At 41.3% G+C, this 22480-nt stretch overlaps 1 protein-coding gene across 7 annotated transcripts in view; it reads right to left on the bottom strand.

Moving 5' to 3' along the window:
• Positions 1-22480, bottom strand: part of LOC117944694 (membrane-associated phosphatidylinositol transfer protein 2-like) — a 44413-nt gene that overhangs the window by 9756 nt on the left and 12177 nt on the right. For 5 of the 7 annotated variants that reach the window (XM_034871742.1, XM_034871746.1, XM_034871745.1 and 2 more), the window contains exons 2-16: positions 15739-15972; positions 10860-11074; positions 10075-10196; positions 9184-9417; positions 8719-9054; positions 6430-6525; positions 3487-3591; positions 3342-3406; positions 3043-3114; positions 2131-2375; positions 1708-1897; positions 1308-1427; positions 827-1041; positions 540-715; positions 105-275 (exon numbers count right to left, since the gene is read on the bottom strand). In XM_034871742.1, the coding sequence (XP_034727633.1) occupies positions 105-275; positions 540-715; positions 827-1041; positions 1308-1427; positions 1708-1897; positions 2131-2375; positions 3043-3114; positions 3342-3406; positions 3487-3591; positions 6430-6525; positions 8719-9054; positions 9184-9417; positions 10075-10196; positions 10860-11074; positions 15739-15816 (2440 nt within the window). In that variant the 5' untranslated portion in view covers positions 15817-15972. Of the gene's footprint in view, positions 1-104; positions 276-539; positions 716-826; positions 1042-1307; positions 1428-1707; positions 1898-2130; positions 2376-3042; positions 3115-3341; positions 3407-3486; positions 3592-6429; positions 6526-8718; positions 9055-9183; positions 9418-10074; positions 10197-10859; positions 11075-15738; positions 15973-16289; positions 16483-22480 lie in introns of those variants that run through there. The other 2 variants (XM_034871743.1, XM_034871744.1) reach the window with 2 other exon arrangements.

The raw sequence follows: 22480 nt of genomic DNA, 5'->3' as shown, positions 1-22480 counted from the left end.
ACGTGTGAAACTACATACAGTACATCAACTGTAAATTCATGACAGGAGTTTTACTGAATTGATATTTCTGAGGCTTTTATACATCATCGGTGCAGAGGGCTCACCAAGTAGGGCAGAGTTCCCATCTCCCAGGGGAAAGCGTTGGTAACGGGGCACGTTAAAGGGAGGCAGGAGGTGAAACTTCCTCTCCAATAGAGGCTCCAGGCGGGAGGCCGAGGGATCGGCTGGGTGGAACAGGTTGTAGACTTGCTGACAGGCAGGCCGCAGTTGGGCCACTAGGTGGAGAAATCGGTCCAAAGACATGAGAGAGGACAGGGTTAGGGTTTGGGTAACTAGCTTTTAAATATTGGTAATGACAACCATATGTACAATTATGACTTTATGATGGAAAAGAACTTTGCAGGTATGCTTTCTACAGGTAATTATGCTAATGTCTGCAGAAAAGTAATTTTTTTCACTCTTGCATAATGTGTCAAATGCAACAAAAACTATGTGTACTATTAATAATTACATTATAATCTCTGTCCTAATTAGCTTACCATCCAGCATTGGAATGACAGTCTTTCTCAAGGCGAGAACCAAGCCCAGTGGAGAGCCAAACAGGAAAAAGTCAGAGACCTCAAAGTCAAACTTTCCCAGCGAGCCTCCATCCAGCATAGCGCTGCTGCTTGACCTTCGCGAGACTGTGTCGTTTCTCAAAACACTAGAGTGTAAGCTGGAAGAACAGCAAAAGGTCATTAAACTAAATCACACTCAGACAGATTATAACACAGGAAATTAGGTTATCTCCCATGTAAAGATTGTTGTCATCCTGCTCTCAACACACCTGGTGAGGAAGGCCTGGTGTTGTTTTATTGTGTCCAGCTCGTAGGTGGAGGAGTCACTTCTCTTGCGTGGCAGTTGTCGCTTGGCGTCGTCACCTGAACTGGCACGAGGAATGTCAATGTTACTGCGACTGAGGTGGCGGCTGCCCTCCAGAGTCGGAGAGGCTGACCCGTGCCCGCTGTTGACAATGATTCCAGGAGAAAGGAGGTCCTGGTCCTGCAGTGTTGATACAGGAACATTGGTTATGAAAACTTACAGCACTTTAGAAACAGTCCATATATCTAATATGAAGGAACAACAACATATTTACATTGTACAAATTGTAAAATTGTATAATATAATACCAATTTCTGATAATACCATATATATATATATAAGTTTGATGCAGGAAAAAAAATGTAGTAAACCATTTGTGTATTTTTATGATGAGTTAAAACACATTTGACATTTGTATTCACTGCTCTGAATGCTTTGTCTCTTACCTGTACACTGACGACACTGCCCCTGCGACTGCTGTCCTGGCTTTCATTAACTGTCTGATTGCTGCTGCACAGTGCATCAAATCCCAAGATTCCTCCCACGCAGTCCCCAATGAGGCATACCTACAGAGGTCAATGTCCAGACATAAAGTTAATAAATAATTCTTTTTTTTTTTTTACATACAGTACATCTTTAGGGTTTAGGTCTGCCTAAAATATCTATTCACCTGCTCCAACAATAACACAAACAAAAGTGATTATGCCCATTAGAACATCCAGATAGAAAGGTAACAATCTATACAAAATGAAAGACCAGGATCAGCTGTGATACTGTGATTATGTACATATATCTTTTAGAACACACAAATTGTTATAAAATGCCATATAATACTGGGTAACTGACCTGGCCAGAGAAGACTGCCCCGTTAAGAGACTTTATGAACTCTGCGTACACCTGATTGGCTCTTACGACGACAGTGGCAATGGCCTCCTGGTACTGTGGAGCAGAGGTGGCCAGGAGGGGGAGAGCTGCCAGAGGGATGTGGTCCTGGCTGCTGGACAGACAACCCTCATCGTAGCTGTATGGGCTCAGGCTGCCACAAAAGACCCAAATTAACAAAATTAAATGAACACATTTTTAAGACCAAGGAAGTCCACAGAGGAGTGTGAAGAAACAAACACAGGTGGAGGGGCGATGGTTATGAGCTGCACCTGGATCTGTTCCATCAAAAGCAAACAGCACTCAGTCAATAAACAGACACATCGTGGATCATTATTCACATTACTTACAGCATGCAGAAGACCATATGCATGTGTGTCTACTTACTTGGAAACTAGGGAGAAGGCCTCGGCACAGATGGCAGGGCAGGGTACCAAGCGGATGGCGATGCGTCCCAGCGCCGTGGGGTAGTGAACACGCATGACTGTTTCAAAAGCTGTACTAATCGTGTTGATGTCAGCCTGCTTGCTGTTCTGGTCCCCTCCGCCTGTATCCAGGATGTTCCCTCCGTGCAGTACCAAGATCAGCACATGGATCTTGGAGGGCTGCAGACACTGCTGGGACGAGCTCTCCTGAATACATAAAATAAAATTAAAAAAAAAAGGGTGATGGATGGGGATGACAGGGAAAAGCTTGTTGGAGAAAGTCCAATAAATGATTTATTTACTTATGAAACATCCTTTTTAGAAGCATTACCAAAGACAACATGCTTACTGAGAGGAAACAAATCACAGATAAACCATATTGCCTTAGCTCTTGCACATCAAATTATTTGCGTTTTGACAGATTTGTGAGTCATATTTCTGTTCATCTCTTTAAACATGGACCGCACAACAAAATGTTTGTACAAACTTATTTTCACAACCAGAGAAGGGTGGAGAACCATGAAGGGAAACAAAACATAGCCCACCTACACTCCACCTAGACAACTGTTCAACAGCAAACAAGGACAATACACCCCGAGGACAAGTCACATTAACTAGAACAACATAATGTGCAGTTCTGTCTTTGAAGTCTGATACAAAACTTTTCATAGAAGCACTATATGTACACTCAACGCCACAGCTGAAGGTACACAGAAGTTCAACAGAGGGGGTTGAGGAGTACAAATGGATTTGGGTTTTTGGCAACGGAAGGAAAAAAGGGCAGGGGCAGTAGGTACTGGGTTTGTTAAGGTGGATCGGGGGTCTGTGGAGCTACTGTAGCCCACAGTGCACTGGGGCCAAAATGTTTACTTACTGACTGGTGCCTTGTTACCGTGATGGTGGGAATGGGAGAGCTATCGACTTGGCAGCTAACAGAGCCACGCATCTAAATACAAGAGGACAGAGAGGCTCAGGAACAAACAGCCCTTCGCTTATCCCCTAAACTATAAAAGCTAATGCAAATTACTATGTATGTTCATTAGAATGAAATCAAGTTTATCGGAAGCTTTTTGGTGCTGAAGGGCATTTTCTGCGAATGGTTCTTCATAAATATCTATTTAAGACATGATTCTGCGGGTTACGGTTGTGTTCTGTAAATACAAACTCACGTACCTCATCTAGTCTTTCCTCACTGGTTGCTCTCTCATAATCCACTGTCATTTCCTTGATCAGCTCACCTGCAAACACACACATTCTTAACATAAAGTTCAGAGCCAGCTGAATTTCCAAGATAAAGTGCTCATGGTCTTCATCATACCAGGAGTTTCCTCTGTGTCTGCAGCTTCGATCTTGTCTATGAGGTCGTTGGAGTTCCACTTGGAAATTTCCTTTTGGGAGGTCTCCTCGCCGTCTGAGAAATCCTCTGTAGGCAAAACAAGATAAATCATCATCAACTAAAGCATATGTGCCATCCAGGGTTTCATTACACCAACAGTATAACGATTTACAGGGTTGTATGAGTAACAATTGCTAATGCAGTTATTTAATAAAACAGGTGACCAACATAAGGGAACCTTGCCAAACTTTTCAACGAGATATTGTCAAATAACTTATCAAATAGACACGTTGGAATTTATAGCTACTGGATTTAAAGCATCACTGAATGTGGTGACCATTAAACACATGATATGCTGGGTATTTTAATGTTTTAAGTTTAACCTGTGTGTTCATCTATGGCTGATAAGGGAGTGTTATTTTGCAATCTCAAATGACAACTACATGTGATGTGCGCTGGAAGACAGTGGTGTGGTTTTATTATCACAGGGTTTTATTTCAATGTAGAAACACTTTTTAATAAACAAATACCTTTCGAGAATAGCTTTAAACTAGTATGTATCTGTTGAATTGACATTAGCATATGAATGGACTGCGTTATCCAACCACTGACATGCATCTGTGATTTTAAATAGAAGAACATCCCTTTTCATCCCATATTTTATCTAAAGCTGCCAGTAGCTATATTTCTAAGGAAGAGGCTGCCACTTCCTGTTCACTTTAGTCTTTATTAACATATTGGAAATTAAATCTAAAATTTATTTTACAAATGTCATACAATTCCATTTATTTCCACAGCAGTCATACTACAAATAAATAATACAACCATTGTAAAGAAATGGAAATCATTTAATTTCATAGGGACTTGCTTTGCAATCTGGAAATTGCAGCCAGTTTCTCAGAAATGCAAACCCTTTCTTTCATTATTGTATGAAATAATGTGTCACGGTTCAACATGCGACTTTTTGTATTGCTTTTTAAGTTATTTTCTTAGTTACTGCATTTCTTTCATTTATAAACATGTATATCAATCCAATCTTGAACTGAATAAAAAAATTAGGGTGTGAAGGTATCTTTATTTTCATTTATATTTATTTATTTATTGTTCAATTAATCAATAACTAACATTTTATTCCAGCTTCATTTGCAAGTTGTTTAGTAGTTAGATTATAGAAATTGTAATTGTAGCAGATATATTAGTTTTATTATGTTTTGATGAATAAGTAGTGCAATACTAGCTTTATAAGACAGGTTAAGTTTGTACCATCATTTGTAGATTTGAACCCCTAATTAATAAAAACTGATAGACCAGACACGCTGAATGTGACATCTGTGAGTTTTCATGAAGCTTTCCTTTACTCATTTGCACTGAAAAAAGTATCTGCCACACATCATGATAATCATAAATAAACTTGCATCTCAAGTGTTATAGTATGTAATAGAGAACTACTGTAAGAGGGCCATGACCAGAAACAACCTTTAAAGATTGAAACCTAATATCAAAAGCAGTCTGAGCCAAGTCAGTCGGTTTCCAAATTGTATTCCTGTACCACCATCATGTGATTCATCCAGGCATCAAAGCACACATTCATGTTCATATATACACTGTATCTTCATTTTGACACACCAATCTCATTTGTGTCCTGTGAAAGTGGGCTTGGTCGGCTATTAAAGGTGACTTAATTGTCTCAGCTGATTGTTGTTGATGTGTACTAATTAAATCTCCCTTTATATGCGGAAGTGTCCTGGACCTTCAGATGACTGCCACACACCACTGAGACAGGACACTGGGCTGTGAGATATTGTTTTGTTGATTATTTGTTAAAACATTGTGAGTAATGGGCTGTGCGCCTGCCAGTAGCCGAGCAAACAGCAGCGCATGATTGGTTGGTTATAATTTTGTGTTCAAAATGTGAGCAGTCAGAATAAACAATGTTGCCTGTAAATTGTTTGTCTGGGCTGTGATCTGTGCTGAGGGTAATCCTGCTGAGTGGCAGCAAATTCTGATATATGTACCAAAATGAAATAATTATTTGATAAGGTTGTCGGTGCAGTGTAGGAACTTCTGTAAATCATGTATACATCAGTAATCACTGTATTAACTGTCACTAAGACAGAGCATAATGGACACTTTTTTTATGTCAATCTTCATTTAATCCGTTCATTTGATAAAATGTAATGTGGTTTCACTTCAGGCACCCAAAAGGCAATAAGGAATCAAAATAAACATGAAAACTGCAACAAACAATATAATATCAGATGCCAATGCTATTAAGTGTAATGATTGCATTCCAGTTGACTCCACAGTGAAATTAGCAGAAATGTACTGAACTCAAAACAGACGGAGATTAACAACTGGTGCTAAACCAGTATCAATATAATAAATGACATCACACTTATTTTTGTTTCATCATAATGAAATCCTTACACCATACAAACATTGGTGAATTATTTGGAAGGGCGTCATTCATTGCTTGGACGTATCATGAATTGTAAAGGAGTGGGTTTGTGTGTGTGTGTGTGTGTGTGTGTGTGTGTGTGTGTGTGTGTGTGTGTGTGTGTGTGTGTGTGTGTGTGTGTGTGTAAATAATGATGCAGGAACTGGATTGTGTTGGTGGGAGGGGGATTGATATGCAGAGACAATAGTGATTTCTGAACTAGACGTCAGGATGAGACACCTGGCCCACGTCCTCGGTCCAAAACTCATCCAGCAGAGAGCATGGGTGTGGTACCACACCCACCTATTTTAACTGCAGCCCCAAAGCATGCTGGTTATCTGGGAAGCTTAAGAACTGATCTGTGGTTAAAAAGATGCATACAGAGTCAGGGGAGAGGAGAAAAGCAGGTTATTGGAAAAACGAACACAATAAGCACATCACTATTGATCTAACTGTGGACTTAATTTTGAAATCCAAACTGTGGTTACCATGAGCGTCGAAGAACTCCTCGTCTGAGCTGTCTTCGGAGTCTCGCGCTATGCTCTGCATCCTCCACTCTGAGATGCTGTGACGTGATGGGCTCACTGAAAGACCGCACATGAACAAAAAATTCACTGTTATTCTGGGACATGTGTTTCAGCCTCTCTCTTTTCTTTTTAAACACACACTACAACAAAGAAACATTGCTCCACCCGGCCCACACACACACAGTGTTATATAAACATGCAACAGTCTCTGTGGTGCATTACTTCTTCACAGATGGACTGCTTAGTGGTCAGGGGGGGTTGTGTGAAAAGTGAGGCCCAATGTAACACAGACAAGCTACAAACACTCCGACAACCAACTGCCAGTCGTGGAAAATGGCAATACTAAAAACAGGCCTTGTCTAATATCTATCACCTCTTCAGACTATGCCTCATATATAATTAGTGTGAAGGAAGAGGGGGGCATGGCACTAAGGGACAAGCTGGTGAGAGGGGGGCACAGCTGTAGCTGTCAGTGCACAGGAGAAAACAGCAGTGGTAGACAGCAGGGTCATTGCAAAGAGTATCAGCCTCCTCTAGTCTGTGACATCAGCATTGCTGCTAAAAATAGCCCAGGAGAAAACTACAGGGGAGAGATAAAGGGTAAAACAAGGCATGCTGGATGAGAGGCAGGGTCCAAGTGGCAGTTACAGTGGGCGCTGCCTTGAGGAATGGGTGACACCGGAGATGGGGGAGTTCAGGGACATGTGGTTTGTGATGTCAAAGCTGCTGCTAAAAATAACCCAGGTGATTTCCACTGAGTTGTATGGGTGAGGGGAGGTAATTTGGATAGTACAGCGAAGGTGGAGGTGCCAGTAAGAACAGTCAAGTAGAGCAAAAAACATTCCAATTAACATAAGGCACCGGGCAAAAAAAAAAAAAAAAAAAAATCAAAGTTTGTCCCAAAGTCTGCATACTAAAAAGCTGTCTCCACTATCGGAGTTCAGAGCTCTTCAGTAGACTGATTCCTTCAGTTTGGAAGCCATTTTTTATGTTTATACCTGTGTGCAGCTAGACGGTTTGTATCTTTCAACAGTATCTACTGTCTTTTGAAAGATATGAAAGAATTAGCCACATTGATGTCAATTACCTTTTCTTATGGAGTCAGATCTTCTGAGTATCAAACACCAGAAAAGGGTGGCTGTAAATGTTTTTAGTTGGCTTCTTCACTAAAAACTGTTTCTGGGTTGATAGTAGTACATTTATTTTAATCTAGCCATTAAGGTACTTCCTGTGGCGCATAGAGTTTTGACGCAATCTGTTCTTCATAGGAATCCGTTGTAAGCCACATAAGTGAAACCACCCGAAGTTCTTAACACAAAGCAGTAACTTTTAACAGTTTACAGGAGCTATTTTGAGTGTTTACTACTCAAAATAGTAATTTTGGGAGGATTAGCACTTTACTACATAAAATAATTACATAAAAGAAAAATCATATAAATAGAAAAGGCAAAGTGATTTTTTGACGGATGACATTGTTGAATTCCTCACATGCGTAACATACTAGCTGCCAATGTGAACAGGTCTCAAATACAACTGGCTGTGTTTACTTATGGAACTGTTTGACTTTATTGTTAGTATATCTCAACCTTTAAGGTTAAAACAATTCTTGTGGCAGACTGAACAAATTAGGCTTAAAAGAAACAGTATAATATGTTACCAATTTCCTTAAAACAACCTATGGACGTATACAAAAGTAATCCCTCTCAATAATCAGTTATGACCCACTAGAAGTGTGTGGTGGTGTCTGTCCCTGCAGATACCTTGCCCTCTGCCTGTATGTTCTCTTTCCTTATTTTTCTGTGTGCTAGATGTTAACTGGCAGCAGCACAAGGCATTTGTCCCCCACGTGGGTGTGTGGGTTGTGCAGCCTATTCTCATTTCCAACTGCTGTTTTGCCCTTTAGCGCCTCATATCAACGCACAAGTTTACCTGACACACACTGTGGCGCCATCCTGCGAAGGGGTCTGTGTGTGTGTGTGTGTGTGTGTGTGTGTGTGTGTGTTAATTTGTGCTTTAGAACATAACCGCTGCAAGACAATGAGAAAAAGTTATTTCTTTGATTCACGCTTTCGTACAGTGCTTTCTCTCTTCATACAGTCACTCATAAGCTCACTCGACCACTGCTGCGCTCTCTCTCTCTCTCTTTCTCTCTGGCCATTGAGCCAAGGAGAAGTGGCCTACTTTGAACCTTGTGTTTACAAAACAGTAGCAGTGGTGGCAGTAGCTACTAGCAGTAGTAGTGCTCCTCACCTCCTCTCTTGGATGAGTGGGAGGATCGGGACGAAGTGGACCACTGCTTGGTGAGTACACCTCGTGGCTGGAGAGTCTCTCCTCCTGAGCGAACAACCACCTCCTCAGCTTCAATGGAGCTGATCGCTTCTTTAACCTCCTGGTGTTTGTCCGGAGACGGAGCACCTCCGTTGGCTTCGGTGGCCTCCTCCGCCTGACTGAACTGGGCCATCTTCGTGGCCAGGGCCAGCTGGGTTTCCAGTTCCAGCTGCCGGATGTCCTCCATGGTCAGACCGTACCATTCATCCTGCCAGCACCAGGCCTGCCGGTGGGCACGCACCATCACCTTTCTCAGTCCTAGGGAGAAACAATTATAAGGTTTCTACATTTAGATGTGAATAAGATAAGATTCCTGTCAAAAGACGGTGTTAGTAGAACTAACAAACTACTCCACTAGATAAATGACATCTGGGACTCCATACTCACCAACATCATGGATGAAGCGTTCAATCTTAGACTGCATGCCCCAGTATCGAAACTCCACCTTGCAGAGTTTGTAGGCACACATGATGGGGGTCTTCCCTGGGTTATTTTTGTACTCTTCTATCCAGTCGTCCTGCAGAGGACCCCTCTGGGTCTTGGCTGACTTGTAGAGCCGTGTGTCCTCCTCTGCTTTGTACTCATGCGGAGGGATGGGATCTGTCACAATGTCGATTGGGTCTGCCAAAGACCAGAAAGCAATGAATAATGGAGCCAAGTATTTTTAATATATTGTATGAATTAAGTAACACATTCTGCGTCTTTAATATCATACATTCGTACAAACAGACATAAGTGGTTGGGGTAGTAGAACTTCTGGACTTGTGTTCAAAGGCTTTAAATTCTTTTAATAGCTGAATTTCAGACTGACATACTTACTTGACTTATTCATTAAAATGATCACAATCAATGTTGTAACCTGGTCACTGTATCTCCACAGTGCTGTATCTCCTAAACGGTCACTTTGTTTCTGAGCAGCTTCATATTTAATGGGCATGCTACTAAACAGTAAAAAAACATAAGCAGTACCATTAAATTGCCACAAGTGGGCCTCACCTACTCTGTTTGAGACACAAGAGGACCAATATCAAGACACCATTAGACTTAAACCTACTAATACTAAACAGTCACCTTAAATAATTATTGAAAAAAAAAGGTCTTTACGTGCTTTGTTCGATCTCTACTAGAGTAAGCTATACTGTTTTAGAGAACCTTGTTCTCTAATACAGTAGCTTGCTATGTGTTGGACTTTAAGAGTTAAAGTAGCCTGATACACATTAATTAATATTTAAGTTTATCGTGTTTTAAGGGTTCAGGATCAATACCAAACTGTCTTACCAATAGTCCTCTGCCTCTTCTCTGTTGCAGACATGTTGAAGACATCTGCTTGATTGCCTGTGTCAGATTTATAGTAGGTCTCAATGTCAATGGAGAACTTCTCAACAAAGGGGCAGGTGTATCTGAAGAAAAAGAGGCAACACAATCAATGGAATGGAACAAAAGTCCAAATAAAACTAGATTGCATTATGGGTTGGCCTCTGCCTTTATTAAGAGACTTAGTTCTCAACATCCACTACTATTTTATTTAGAGTGAGAACACCCTCTCACGGCTGAGGATAAGAAACGTGTGAGCCATGCCCTCCTGTTGCATCGGAGGTGTCTGCAGCAAAGCTGTCAATGGTTGAAAAGATGTCAACAGGCACTTGCAGCCTAGCAATATCCTGAGTGTATAGTCAAGAGCACATCTCTGATTGTCAGGTCTCACACAGACAAACACACCCTGCTCTGAGGTTTATGTTTTCTCTTGGCTTTTATTAAGGGACAGGAGCTAAAAGAGAACTTCAAACTAGGCATGATTACACTCAACATGCATCACATTTACTATGTATAATAAACTGAATATGAAAAGGGTTTGAATTATTAACCCGTAAACAGGTGGGGGGAGGAACTGTGTGGAACTTTAACTGTGTGTACAGCCACCAGCTGCAAACGTTAGATACGCAGGCACGGAGCATTTCTTTTGTTAAAATAACAAATGTAGTTTTGTGTGGCCTTGGCAGAGTTGTATGCACTCTCACTCCTGCTCTGAAGGGGTGTGGAGGTGGCCTTCCTACAAACCTCACCTGGTGCGGGTGTAAGGGTAGGCGTTCCAGGACTCCTCTTCAACCCTCAGTGCGGCTTTGGGCAGGATGGAGCGGAACCAGCTGGGAATGTGCATGCCAATATGGTAAACCTTGTGGGTGTACTGGCCCGTCCCACCCGGTCCATCTGTGTAGGGCTTATTCTCTAGAATCTCCACCCCACTACCTTCACCACAGCTCTCTTCTCTGCTCTTTTTCTGTAAGAAGAATAATGAAATGAAGTTGAGGTGAATTGGCAAGTTGTTCATATTTGCATAATAGTAGTATAGTGTAAAGGGAATGTTACATTTACAAAATTGAATATAAATGTACCCTTGAAAACCCTTACCCTTGTAAACAAATGTTTAACAAAGAAACAAACACATGAATGGACAAGGTGCCTTTTGCAAATCAGAATCTGACACAAGATGAGAAACACACCAAAATGATTAGCTTCCTAAAGCTACGTCACCTCTGAGTTGCAAATCAGGAAGCCAAAGAAACCGGCTCACAGAGCCACACCTTTCCCATATTTACATTCCAGGTACACACAGGAAGAGAGGCTGGGTGGAGCCTGAAGATGCAGTTGAGTAGACTTACAGCTAGGTGACTTTAAAGCCTACCATACAGGAATGTGTGGCATGGCAAGAGATGATCTGTTGTTGTTATGAAATCTGTAAAACTGTAAATGTTGACAGCAGAGCATAGTCCAAGTGCTGATGATATTAAAAATACATGGGGCAAAGAGCAAGGCTCATGAATGTCAGCGATTACTGACATATCATCTTTTTCTTTCTCTTATCAGCAGTTGTCCATTCTTTCCACATAACAAAGTGTGTTCAACACACTATTTAATAGGGAGACAGATTTCTCCAGTCATCCAGTGGGGAGAGGCGATGCAGGGGAGGCAGTGAGTCAACGGAGTGGGGAGGAGGAAGCCATGAGGCGTCCAGCACTCCGGACCTCATTACCTCTGACAGGTCCTTCATTAGCCACCAGCTCTGCTCTCAACAGCCCAGACACAGCTCCAAAGACACAGCACAGACGCTACAGTCAAACTGGCCGTACACACAGCCAGTACACGCGACAGGAACCCCAGTGTTAAAACATAGTTTAATAAATTATGTTTGCATAACTATTTACATAATATGTAAACATGTATTGTACGCATCCAAAACCCTATCAAAATGCTGTAGAAGTACGCACATGTAGACAGATTTAGGAATTTAATCGTGTTAGGTCCTGGTAAGGAGTTCACCCCAAAACACAATTATCTGTCTACATACACAGAGCAAAATAGGTTGGATTTTCAAGTGGACTGATCACAATTAGATCGGTGCATTATCTTGAGCATTACATTTTGAAAAATAAATTATATTGCGGTAGAGTTTTCCAAATGTAATAATTTTTTCTTTGTGTACAGACAGCTCCAAATGTTGGCAAACTACGTCTGGATGTTAAGTCAGCAATCTAGTTAAAAGTAACAAAAATACATTTTTATTGTGCTTTGCAGGAGACTGTCCCTTTAATTAGGTTGCTGACAGGTGACAAAAGCACTTTATATCCCTCTTGGAGCAACGGATGATTCTCTTAAATTCAGCAGAAGAAAGATTATAAAACATTATCCAGGGCTTAGCCGTTCCCTGAGGGAAAAAAGGGAAATGAGGGAGTAGTAGTAGGGAACATGCAACATTAATTTAAATGAACAGTAAATGTACTGTTAGGTTCCTAATGAAAACAGTGTGCTCTGTTCATTTGTGTACAGATGTAAACCGTACCTGTGGGGGAAAATAAATATAGGAATAGTTTTCAAAAGTCTCTGGAAGTGTGTTGACTGTCTCCATAGTGGCAGGAGGGGGGCTCTCATGCACATCGTTCTTCTGTCAAATCCTTTTTGGCTCAGTACACAAATTGCCGCTGAGTTGTGAGTTCAAGTCCTACCCTAGCACCTCCCTAAAAATCTCTCTCACGCACATCCACCATTTTTTAAACAGCCACCAAACCTTTATAAATAAAAGTTATCACCATGAAAGCCTACTGTCTGTGTTTAGATCTGACTGCTCTAACAGGATGATAGTCACATCCTGGGTTTTTCCTCGTGCCATCAAGTCAGTGAGGCATGTTTCCTGTTTGAGATGCTTCTTTTCACTTCGCTCCACAGATACATATGCTTAGTCAGAACATGACACGGCTGTGTGCCGAATGAATGAGGCTCAGTGAGATCTTCTCATATTTCATTTTTTACACATTCAGCGTTTGCTTTGTGCATTACTGCAAATCCCTATGCCGTGATACTGAATTTATAACTAGCTATCGTATAAGAAGGCCAAGTTGCAGGGCAAAGTAAAGGAAGTGAGAGGAGAGATGGGGTGGGGCATCACCAGCTGAGGTGCAGATATGGCCCGGCTGTCCTAAGGCCCGGACTTCATCTATGCTGGTTTGCAGGCAGGCAGGCCTACATGTTGCAGTTGCCCTGGTAACATAGCAATGAAGCGAGGCTGAGCAAAATACACTCTGCTCAGAATACAGCACACTCTCTCTCTTTTCCTTCCACCCCATCACTCATTTCTTCCCCTCCCTACTTTGCAAACTCTTTTTATCCTCCATTTCCTCTTTTCATTCACTCCCTCTCTCGAACAAAACCTGACCACCGGCACGCTGCTGATGTCATGGTTTCCATAGTGACAGAAGCCTCACAGCAACAAGGCTGTGCAGAGAGGGTTAGGTCAGGGGGAAAGGTAACTATGGGTCACTTTGTTTTTGCTTGAGAATGCACATCTGAGTGGCTTTGTTCATAGATTGAGACTCTGTATAAACCTTGCACATGTGTAATGTCTTTGCACAATGTCCTGTCTGACATAATCTACCCCAGGGTATGCAGAAGAGCTGGGAGTGAAGCAGGTCAAAACTAATACCGTAGTTATGTATTTCACATCATTAATAACATTCACACACAATACCCTGTTTTATACAGCTAATTTGCCGAAGAAATTATCAAGTGTGAAACGTCTTGAAACGTCTGCTTGCTTTGGGGTATGACCACTGAGTCATGTTCCCAGGCATCCACAGCTCAACTGGATTACCTGTCTGTTTGGTACACCGGGGAAGGATATGAAGGAGAGCAACGGACCAGATTTTCAACTGAGAAGTTACATTGATACTTTTTAATTGAACAATATGCTCTTTTGGACAAAAATGTTTTTATAGTACAGAAAAGAGGGAGAGAGCCTCTCAGGAAATACAGGTGGAACCAACTGTGTTGTAGTATAGTTACTAGGGCTGCACAATTAACGCAATATGGTCTCACGCAATATCCAAATCACAGGGGGGCGCAATATTTGTTAAAGGCAAAACATGTGTCAAACTCTTTAGAATTATGTATTGTGATGCTGTAGAGATGTCCTGGGCCTACAAATTGTATCCCAAGACTAAAAAAAAAATGTTTTTGTTTGGTACAGATTCTTGCCAAATAAATAAATAAAAAATAAATCACACTATATGACTATAATAAATTTGTATCTGTGTTTCAATGAAAATGAGAATGATAATCAAAATTGATCGTTCTCTCCAACATCGTGAATCATACCGCAATCGCAATTTCAGTCAAAATAATGTCAATTTGACATTTTCCTCATATCGTGCATTCCTAATAGTCACACCAGTGGGTGGATATTTATTTTAGACAACTTTGTAAACACAAACACCGGTTATTTGGTGTGTAAGATTAACAGTTTTGAAGGCATGCTGTTCCTTAAACAAGGTCTCAATCTTTAACTTCTTCAACGGAGCGGCTCCCTGGTTGAAGTAAAGCATTGCAGCTCCCATGTATGAGCACCTAACTCAAATAAATGTGAAGAGCAGCTAGGTTAACACTTAGATAGATAAAGATACTTGATATGTTGTTTGTGTTGGCTGTAAAGGGAAGATCATGTAAACCCACTGACTAACTTCCCACTTAACTAATTTCCCTTGTCACTACACTGTGAATATTTCTCTTGAATCTTCTTTTCTGATGAAAGCACTCCTTCGTTGATATAACTTCCACATTACAGGATCCCTGAAGAGGCAAGACACACCGAATCCAGCAAAATGACTCAACTTGATCGACAGACCTGGAACTTGAACCTGCTCTTCAACAAAAGGTAAAACCACTTGTGATCCACATTAAATAACCAAGTCCCAAGATCAGCATTTTCCTCAAATGATACAAATCTGAAAAATGCCCAAATGTATCAAAAACATGTCTAAACAATAGGAACTTAATTCAAAATTGTTACCACAGTCCGAGACATCATGATTGCTCACCATGCCTCTCCAGTGTAATGCTGCAGAAACTACACCAGGCATTACCACTGGTTTAAATAAATCTTCCTTTATGTACAGGTCATATGAAGAGAAAATACGTTGCCACACATGATTGTTAAAGCTGTGTAAATTTCTGCTTGGTGCTGTAAACCTTAAAGTTCTTACACTGACCCCCAGTCTCCAGCTAAGGGCCCGGTCATGCAGATGAAACTGTCTGACACAGACAAAGCGGTATGTCCATCTCCATTGTGGCAGTAGGTGTGTGTGCACTGAGTTTTCAGTGAAAGCAATGTGCCCATACACTCCTTCTGACGAAACAAGCAGTCTATGACAAATGGAAACAGCCAGCTTCAGAGTTTAAATTGGATAATCTATCAGCACACAAGCTCTCTTTGTTCCATTACTCCACTGACATCAGAGCGTGTGACCAATCATTTCATAATTGGGCACACTGCGATCACACTCAGTGTTAATTTTTTTCCACTCTGTCAGCTTTCTTTTGGTCTCCCGGTTTCTGCACCACTTGGCTGTTTTCAGCCAGGTGTATGTGGGTGAGAATTTGGTGTTGTGACCTCACCTGGATCATATAGAGCTGGGCAATGCGGTACTCCTCCACACTCATTGGCATGGGGATGCGGTACTCCTTGATAAGCATGGTGAATCTTGGAGGATAGGGAGAAGATTGACAAGGAAAGGGGGGAGGGGGAGGGGAAGAGGAGGGGGAGAGGGGACACAAGATACTTGGGGGGGTGGGGGGGGGGTTCTATATGTAACTTATCAAATCACCAGCTGAAGTCCACATTGATGGTTCCTGTGGGGAAAGAAACAAAGAAATGCATGAGGTACGTAAGCTGTGAAAGAATTTGAAAATAAATACCTACAAGGCAGTCAGTAGTAGAGTCAAAGCATGCTGTTAACCCTATTCAGATTTCTAGATCTCCAAAAAAAAGTTATTGGTTCTTCAAATGAGTCTTCCTCCAACATTCACCACACAAAAGCAGAAACTAGCTTCGATCAGCAACAAAAAATATTCATTGCAAGCAAAAGATAACAATAGCATGCAGACAAATTTCGGAAGCTGCAAGATTCCTCTAGGACAAAGCACAAAGACTCATTCTTGTGGCTCACACGCAGATGAAGAGGAGAGGAGATTCAGGACATAGGCTTTATGTAGTTCCTGTATGTCTAGTCCAAGCCCTGGCACTAAGGACGAGCATCAGCATTGTGTCTACATCCAGCATCTCACATTTGGGGTTTTCCAGGACAAACTTCTCTTCTTATACACAGGCCACATCTTAGTGTGTGTGTGTGTGTGTGTGTGTGTGTGTGTGTCACGGAGAGCACCCGTGCCCTCAGCACCGTCACATGGGGTGCTCACTCAGCTTAAGAGGGATTACAGTCAAGTGGGGAGCATTGCACAACATTGTAAGAGCCTGCGCATGATCGAGGTTTTTACAAATAGCAGCCTTAGAATTACACAAAGCATTTGTTTTCAAACCACTGGGCAGATGCAGGTAGGTGTGGGCTATACATAACCAACGTGTGGGTGGCGTGAGTTGCAGAAGTCTGCTTTTGACTGCTAAGAGAAGAACAGCTCCAAAACCAAGCAGGAATGGCTGTCATCTCAGGTGACACATTAACTGAAGAGGAGTCAATAAAGATAGGGATATAAGAGAAATCTCTTCTGTCACAATATGTGATAGACGACAGTACTGAATATTTGTAAAGAGAGACCGGTAAAACATTAGTCCTTGGAGCAGAAAACAACTACCACTATAGGCTGAATCTTAAGATGTTTTAAACTGTATTTTACTGTATATGTTTGATGGACGACAAAAAAACTGTCCTTGCACTGTCTGCCTCTTGCTGCCCAAATGTGACTACAGAGCATTGCATAACCCCAATATTTGCTCTTTTCTGACCAATGGCAGCAATTGGACCTCGCTCTGGCAGTCAGCCAATCTGTCTAATCACACTAATCACACTAATATTCCCAGTGCGTCACTTATCCAGTGAACAAAAGCTAGCTTTGGTGATGCTCCTGTTATCTGCAAGGGCTCTGGTCCACCACCTATTTAGTGCTTGCCATCACAACTTACCACTGAAGACCCATTCATCTAATAAGCTTGCGGACGCATTGCCAGGACAAAGACGCAGGCTGTATAACTTCTCATGCTAGAGTATGTGCTTACTAACAGACTAGGAGGTGTTCTGGTTTAAAGTGTGCAACATTATCATTTATATATTTTGCACCAGTGTTGGGCAAGTTCCTTTTGAAAAGTAATTAGTTACAGTTACTAGTTACGTCTTCCAAAAAGTAACTAAATTAGATACGCAGTTACAAATTATTAAAGGAACTAGTGACTCCACTCCTCTTTAATGGAAATTAAAATACATGTGCATGGTCAATTATTTATGATAAATCTGAATATTATAATGAAATGGACACCTAATACAATACATTAACAGAAACAATGTACACCCATCTAAACTATTTTAATGGTGCTGTGGGACAAAGTGAGACTAGCCTCCAATCAAATGCCATGTATTAGGATATTATGTCTAGTGGATGGATACATATAACACAATAGATGTTTTGGAACTTTGGATATGTAAACGGGCAAAATTAAATGTTTGTTAAGCACTATAGCAAAAACAAATAACAAATATATACAGTCTTTGTAGTGCAAATAACGTAAGTGGCCTGATGTTTATACTTGTGCGTGTGTGTGTGTGTGTGTGTGTGTGTGTTTGTGTGTGTGTGTGTTAGAGCGAGGGAGAAGTGAGAGAGTGACAGCGATTAGTTTCGAAGCGAGTAGGCACTTTTTTTACTCAACCTGAGCCAATTGTCAGCATTTATGCGCTTGTCTCGTGCACGGCCCACTAACCAAGGAAGAAAGAAAAAGTCTTTGCCTCTCGGCTCAGAGATCTAGATGGTCTGATGAAAAAAAACAGCTTCAGTTGTAGTCACGCGCCCCATTTTTTGGCAGTAACTGTAATGCCGTTATTAAGATTGGAAGAGTAATCAATTAGATTACTCGTTACTTACCCATCACTGTTTTTCACATATTGTCTTTGCTCTGGACAGAAGAAAAACGCATTTAGAAAAAAAATCGGGAACAGAAGGCCAAGTTTTGCTGAAAATAACTGCACTCTTGGGAAAGACTGGGATAGAACTAGGCTAGCCTGGAGAGGCCCAGAGGAAAGCCTGCAGCTCAGAAGCCAGAGAGGCCTCTAGATGTTAGTGCCAGGCTTTAGAGGTGAAGGTCACAGTCCTCATTCTGGTTGACCGTGTTGATGATAAACAGCTTTTACAATCTACTTGAAGCATTGTTCAACAATGTGGCAACAGTTTGAATGTGGGTTGCAACTGATGCTGCAACAAATTTTCGAGTGTTTCTGAGAATGCTAGATGTGACAGCTGAACCGATTTGGAAGTCATTCAGTGTGACACAGTAAGACAGATTCTTTTACTGTCTGATTATCTGCCCGAGAATGACCACTGTGTGACTGTGAATCAAAGTCCAGCCAGCTGCCACCAACTGGCAACCCACATACAAGGAAGTAGCACAAGGTATGACAAAGCAAAAGGCAGCATGACAGAGGGACGTCATACAGTCACAACATTGCTCCGTCCAGCGGGATGTATTAGTAACCTGGGGTAATGATGAGGTACTGTGATTTGTAGTAATGCTGATGCATGGGAATTATTTGTCGAATGGCCAAGTAGGATTGTGAGTTTTACTTTTTGTTAGCGCTGCAACTTACTTTTATCTTCATCATGAATCAATCTGTTGATACTCGAGCCACTGATCAAGTTATTGTTACAGCCATACAATTTGCTTTTGTTTATAGAATAATTTAGTAGTAAATATTTTTTTATAAAGCTTGATAAATAACTTGTGTGATTGTTTTAATTTTCCTTTTTAATAGAACAATTTTTTGTTTCAGTTTAAATAAAAACATGTTGTGTATATACTGTGTGTGTGTATATATATACACACACACACACACACACACACACACACACACACAAATACAGAAGTGGGATATTGTCATGTCAACATGGTTGTCAATAATACAGCAATTTCTAATGCTGCTAGGACAAAAATGTTTAAAAGAGACAAACATTTTAAACTAGAAGGGTACTCGGAGAGCACAATCTTGTCTTTGAATTAGTTTTTAGGCAGATATTCTATGTTCACTTTAGCTTCAGCAATTTGTTGTTCATGTTGAAATAAACTATCTTCATTTTTAATTGTAACAGTAGTGTCTCTCCTATTCTGGCTCATGGGAGCCACAGCCAAAGATGGACACACCCAAAATTGCTTGACAAAAATTAGTTTGTTACATATTTTCACCGGGTTTATTAGTAGTTTGAAATTGTGATATGGCTCAGATTTAGTATGTAATACCTTCTCTTTTAATGATACACTACAGATTAATGATGCTTTCTGAATTAGCTAATTTTAAGAGTGTTGGACAGATCCACAAACATAAATGTCCCCTATAAAGCAGAATTGCAAACACATACCTATCAAAAAAAATACATCCCTGTCTCTCTGACTCTTTCCTTTTTGACTGCTGCAGATGCTGTGCACAGCATAGGACCCATAATGATCCACCAGCAACCTCAGGAGAGTACTGGCACCATGCTTAACCCAGAAAAAAAGCCCTCTCACACACACAGTCTCAAAATAGCACAGTCCCAATAATCCTGGCATACGCAAGCAGAGTGCCTGACGTTGTTTGTTCAGAAAATATGCTCATTCCCTTCTAAAAATACAGTCTTTGGCCCCCTCTAGGCAGTGACGCAATAGCAGCACACGCCACTGCACGGCTCCCATCACAAAGCAGCCTACAATATTCCTGTTCCAGTTTTGACAAAACTGAAGCTAACAATAGCCACAAGACGCTTTCAGTAGGAGTGTGTTTTATACTTCTAACCCCCCACCCCCCACCACCACCACCACCGCTTTTTCAGCTTGTCAAACGTGCGGCCAGCTGTGGCAGGACCACGCACCCTGAGGTGTATAGCACTGCAACTACCTCATCTGTGACCCTCTCAGAAGGTGTGACAAATCATCAGAGGTACTAAATCCTCCAGGCAGCGGTATAATTGTTTAAAACCACATAATTCCCTTCTCAATCTATTTAAAAAACTGAATTGAACAAGAATACTAAATTGAAGTAAGAGGGTATACAGTGGCACATCATCTATCATCTAGTGAAACCTTTCCAATAGCTTGATGCTTAATACCACAGGAGCCAAAGGGAGGTGGCCTGTAAACACAGCTACATGTGTGTGACTCCTAGAGCCGTCATAAACAAACAAGGGCTCAAAGATGTGATATTGTACTGTCTGTTTGAGTTTCTCCTTGTATGTCTGGTATTTTAGCCCTTGTTTTTTTAGTAAGTTGACCCCTTTCGGCTTTGTGCTCAATGTTTTAGTCCATGTGGTGTTACTCCCCTTCCATCTCAAGGAACACACTTGAAACAAGCCTTTGGGCTTAATTGTGTTTTTATCCTGTTAAACACCTATTTTTGAATTTCAATTCAAAAGATGTGCACATCTGTCCCGGATAGCCTAGTTGGTAGAGCGGGCACCCATATATACATACATATATACTGTATATATATATAGAGATAGAGATAGAGATATATATATATATACATATATATAGAGATAGAGATAGATATAGATATATATATATATAGATAGATATAGATATAGATATAGGTTTACTCCTTAACCCAGCGGGACCAGGTTAGACTCCGACCTGTGGCCCTTTGCTGCAGGTCATTCCCCCCTTTCTCTGTTCTTTCATGTCTTCAGCTGTCCTGACAAATAAAAAGGCCTAAAATGCATTGAAATGAATATATTTTAAAAAAAACAGGTGTGCCCATCTGCTCACCTCTAAACATGGATAAGTATCTGACCTAAACATATGGAACCTGTTAACTCCACAAAGCAAAGAATGGATTATCTGTCACAGGGCAGATGCTCCCGCTTATGCCTCAACATTATATAAACCTTTCACTCTGAGATCTATTTTCCTTAGTCCAATGAGACCGTCCTGTATCACAATAATAGAAAGCGGCATCACTAACTCTGTCTGACGGTGCAACATATAGTTTAGGATCAAAAGCTAAAAGGTACAGCAGACAGGTTGGCCACAGGACAGAGAGCAACAGCTGGGCCTTGCTGTCAGCATAAAGCACAATACTGGGAGGGAGGTGTTGACTCACAAGAGGCTTTTTCCCAAAGGCCACAATGGTGGCGCTCCTTTAAATTTGAATAAATGTAGGTCCGTTTTAGAGAGCAGCACTTTGAGGTGGAGCAACACAGGAGGTGGTGCATCCTAGAGGAGATGAAGGAGGGGGAGCAGGGGTTCCCTCATGACTGACACAAGAAAAGACCCCTTGAAAATAGAAGTGGAAAATATTAAGCCCTGGACAGCCTAAAATACCATAGATAAGTTTCACACAATGTTGCCTTTACATTGCAGAGACAACTTCAGCTATGACAACCGCTGCAAACACAGCCTTGGCCTCTGACAAGAATCCTTGATGGAGTTGATGGGATTATCCACCAATCCAGTTAAAATGTCAAAAGGCTTAAGCCATTGCTGTTCGTGCTAGGCTGTGTGCGATCTGTGGCCAGAGCGAGGGAGTTTAGCATCCACCTGCAATGACCAAAGAGTTCATGAATGCATGAATGTGCATAATACTTATCATCCATTTTTCTCTTAATGCAAGATACTCTAAACTGTGCCCTTTTAAATACTTCATGGGACAGCTGATGAAGATATTTACCATGCATTTTCTCATAATGTCTTATATAAATGTCTGACATACAGTAATGTTGCGTGAATCTCCCATACCACCTGCTATTGATGTTAGGGGCCCTGAGTCATGAGGGATCGATAGGAATCATTCGGGCGTGACACCTAGGGCCTACATGTACAATGTGCCGAGAGAAGACTATGTTAGGATCATACAGTGGTCTATGCAGGTGCATCTTACCAGTGGGCGTGTGAAAAAGGAACTTGGGACAATGGACCTAAAGGTTCATGTTTTTACAAGAAATAAGTCTAACATTTGGATTTCCTGATGTGAGGTACAGGGAGACAGGGCTTACGGTATAAAGCAGTTCAGTAAACCATTGTTTAGTGCAAAGATTTGTCTGTGTATGCATTTGCTGTATGTTGACGGTCTCTCCCGCTCGGTGTTGTGTGTGTTCTGAGACTGAAGAATAGTAGTAGAATCCATTTCTATTCAGTATACAGGTGTAGTTTGGGTGGAGGCTATCTAACAAA

This window comes from Etheostoma cragini, chromosome 5 (genome assembly GCF_013103735.1).
Source record: "Etheostoma cragini isolate CJK2018 chromosome 5, CSU_Ecrag_1.0, whole genome shotgun sequence".
In the NCBI taxonomy this organism is placed as follows: domain Eukaryota; kingdom Metazoa; phylum Chordata; class Actinopteri; order Perciformes; family Percidae; genus Etheostoma; species Etheostoma cragini.
The sequence above is the reverse complement of the archived record's forward strand: the minus strand, read 5'-3'. Positions and strand labels throughout refer to the sequence as shown.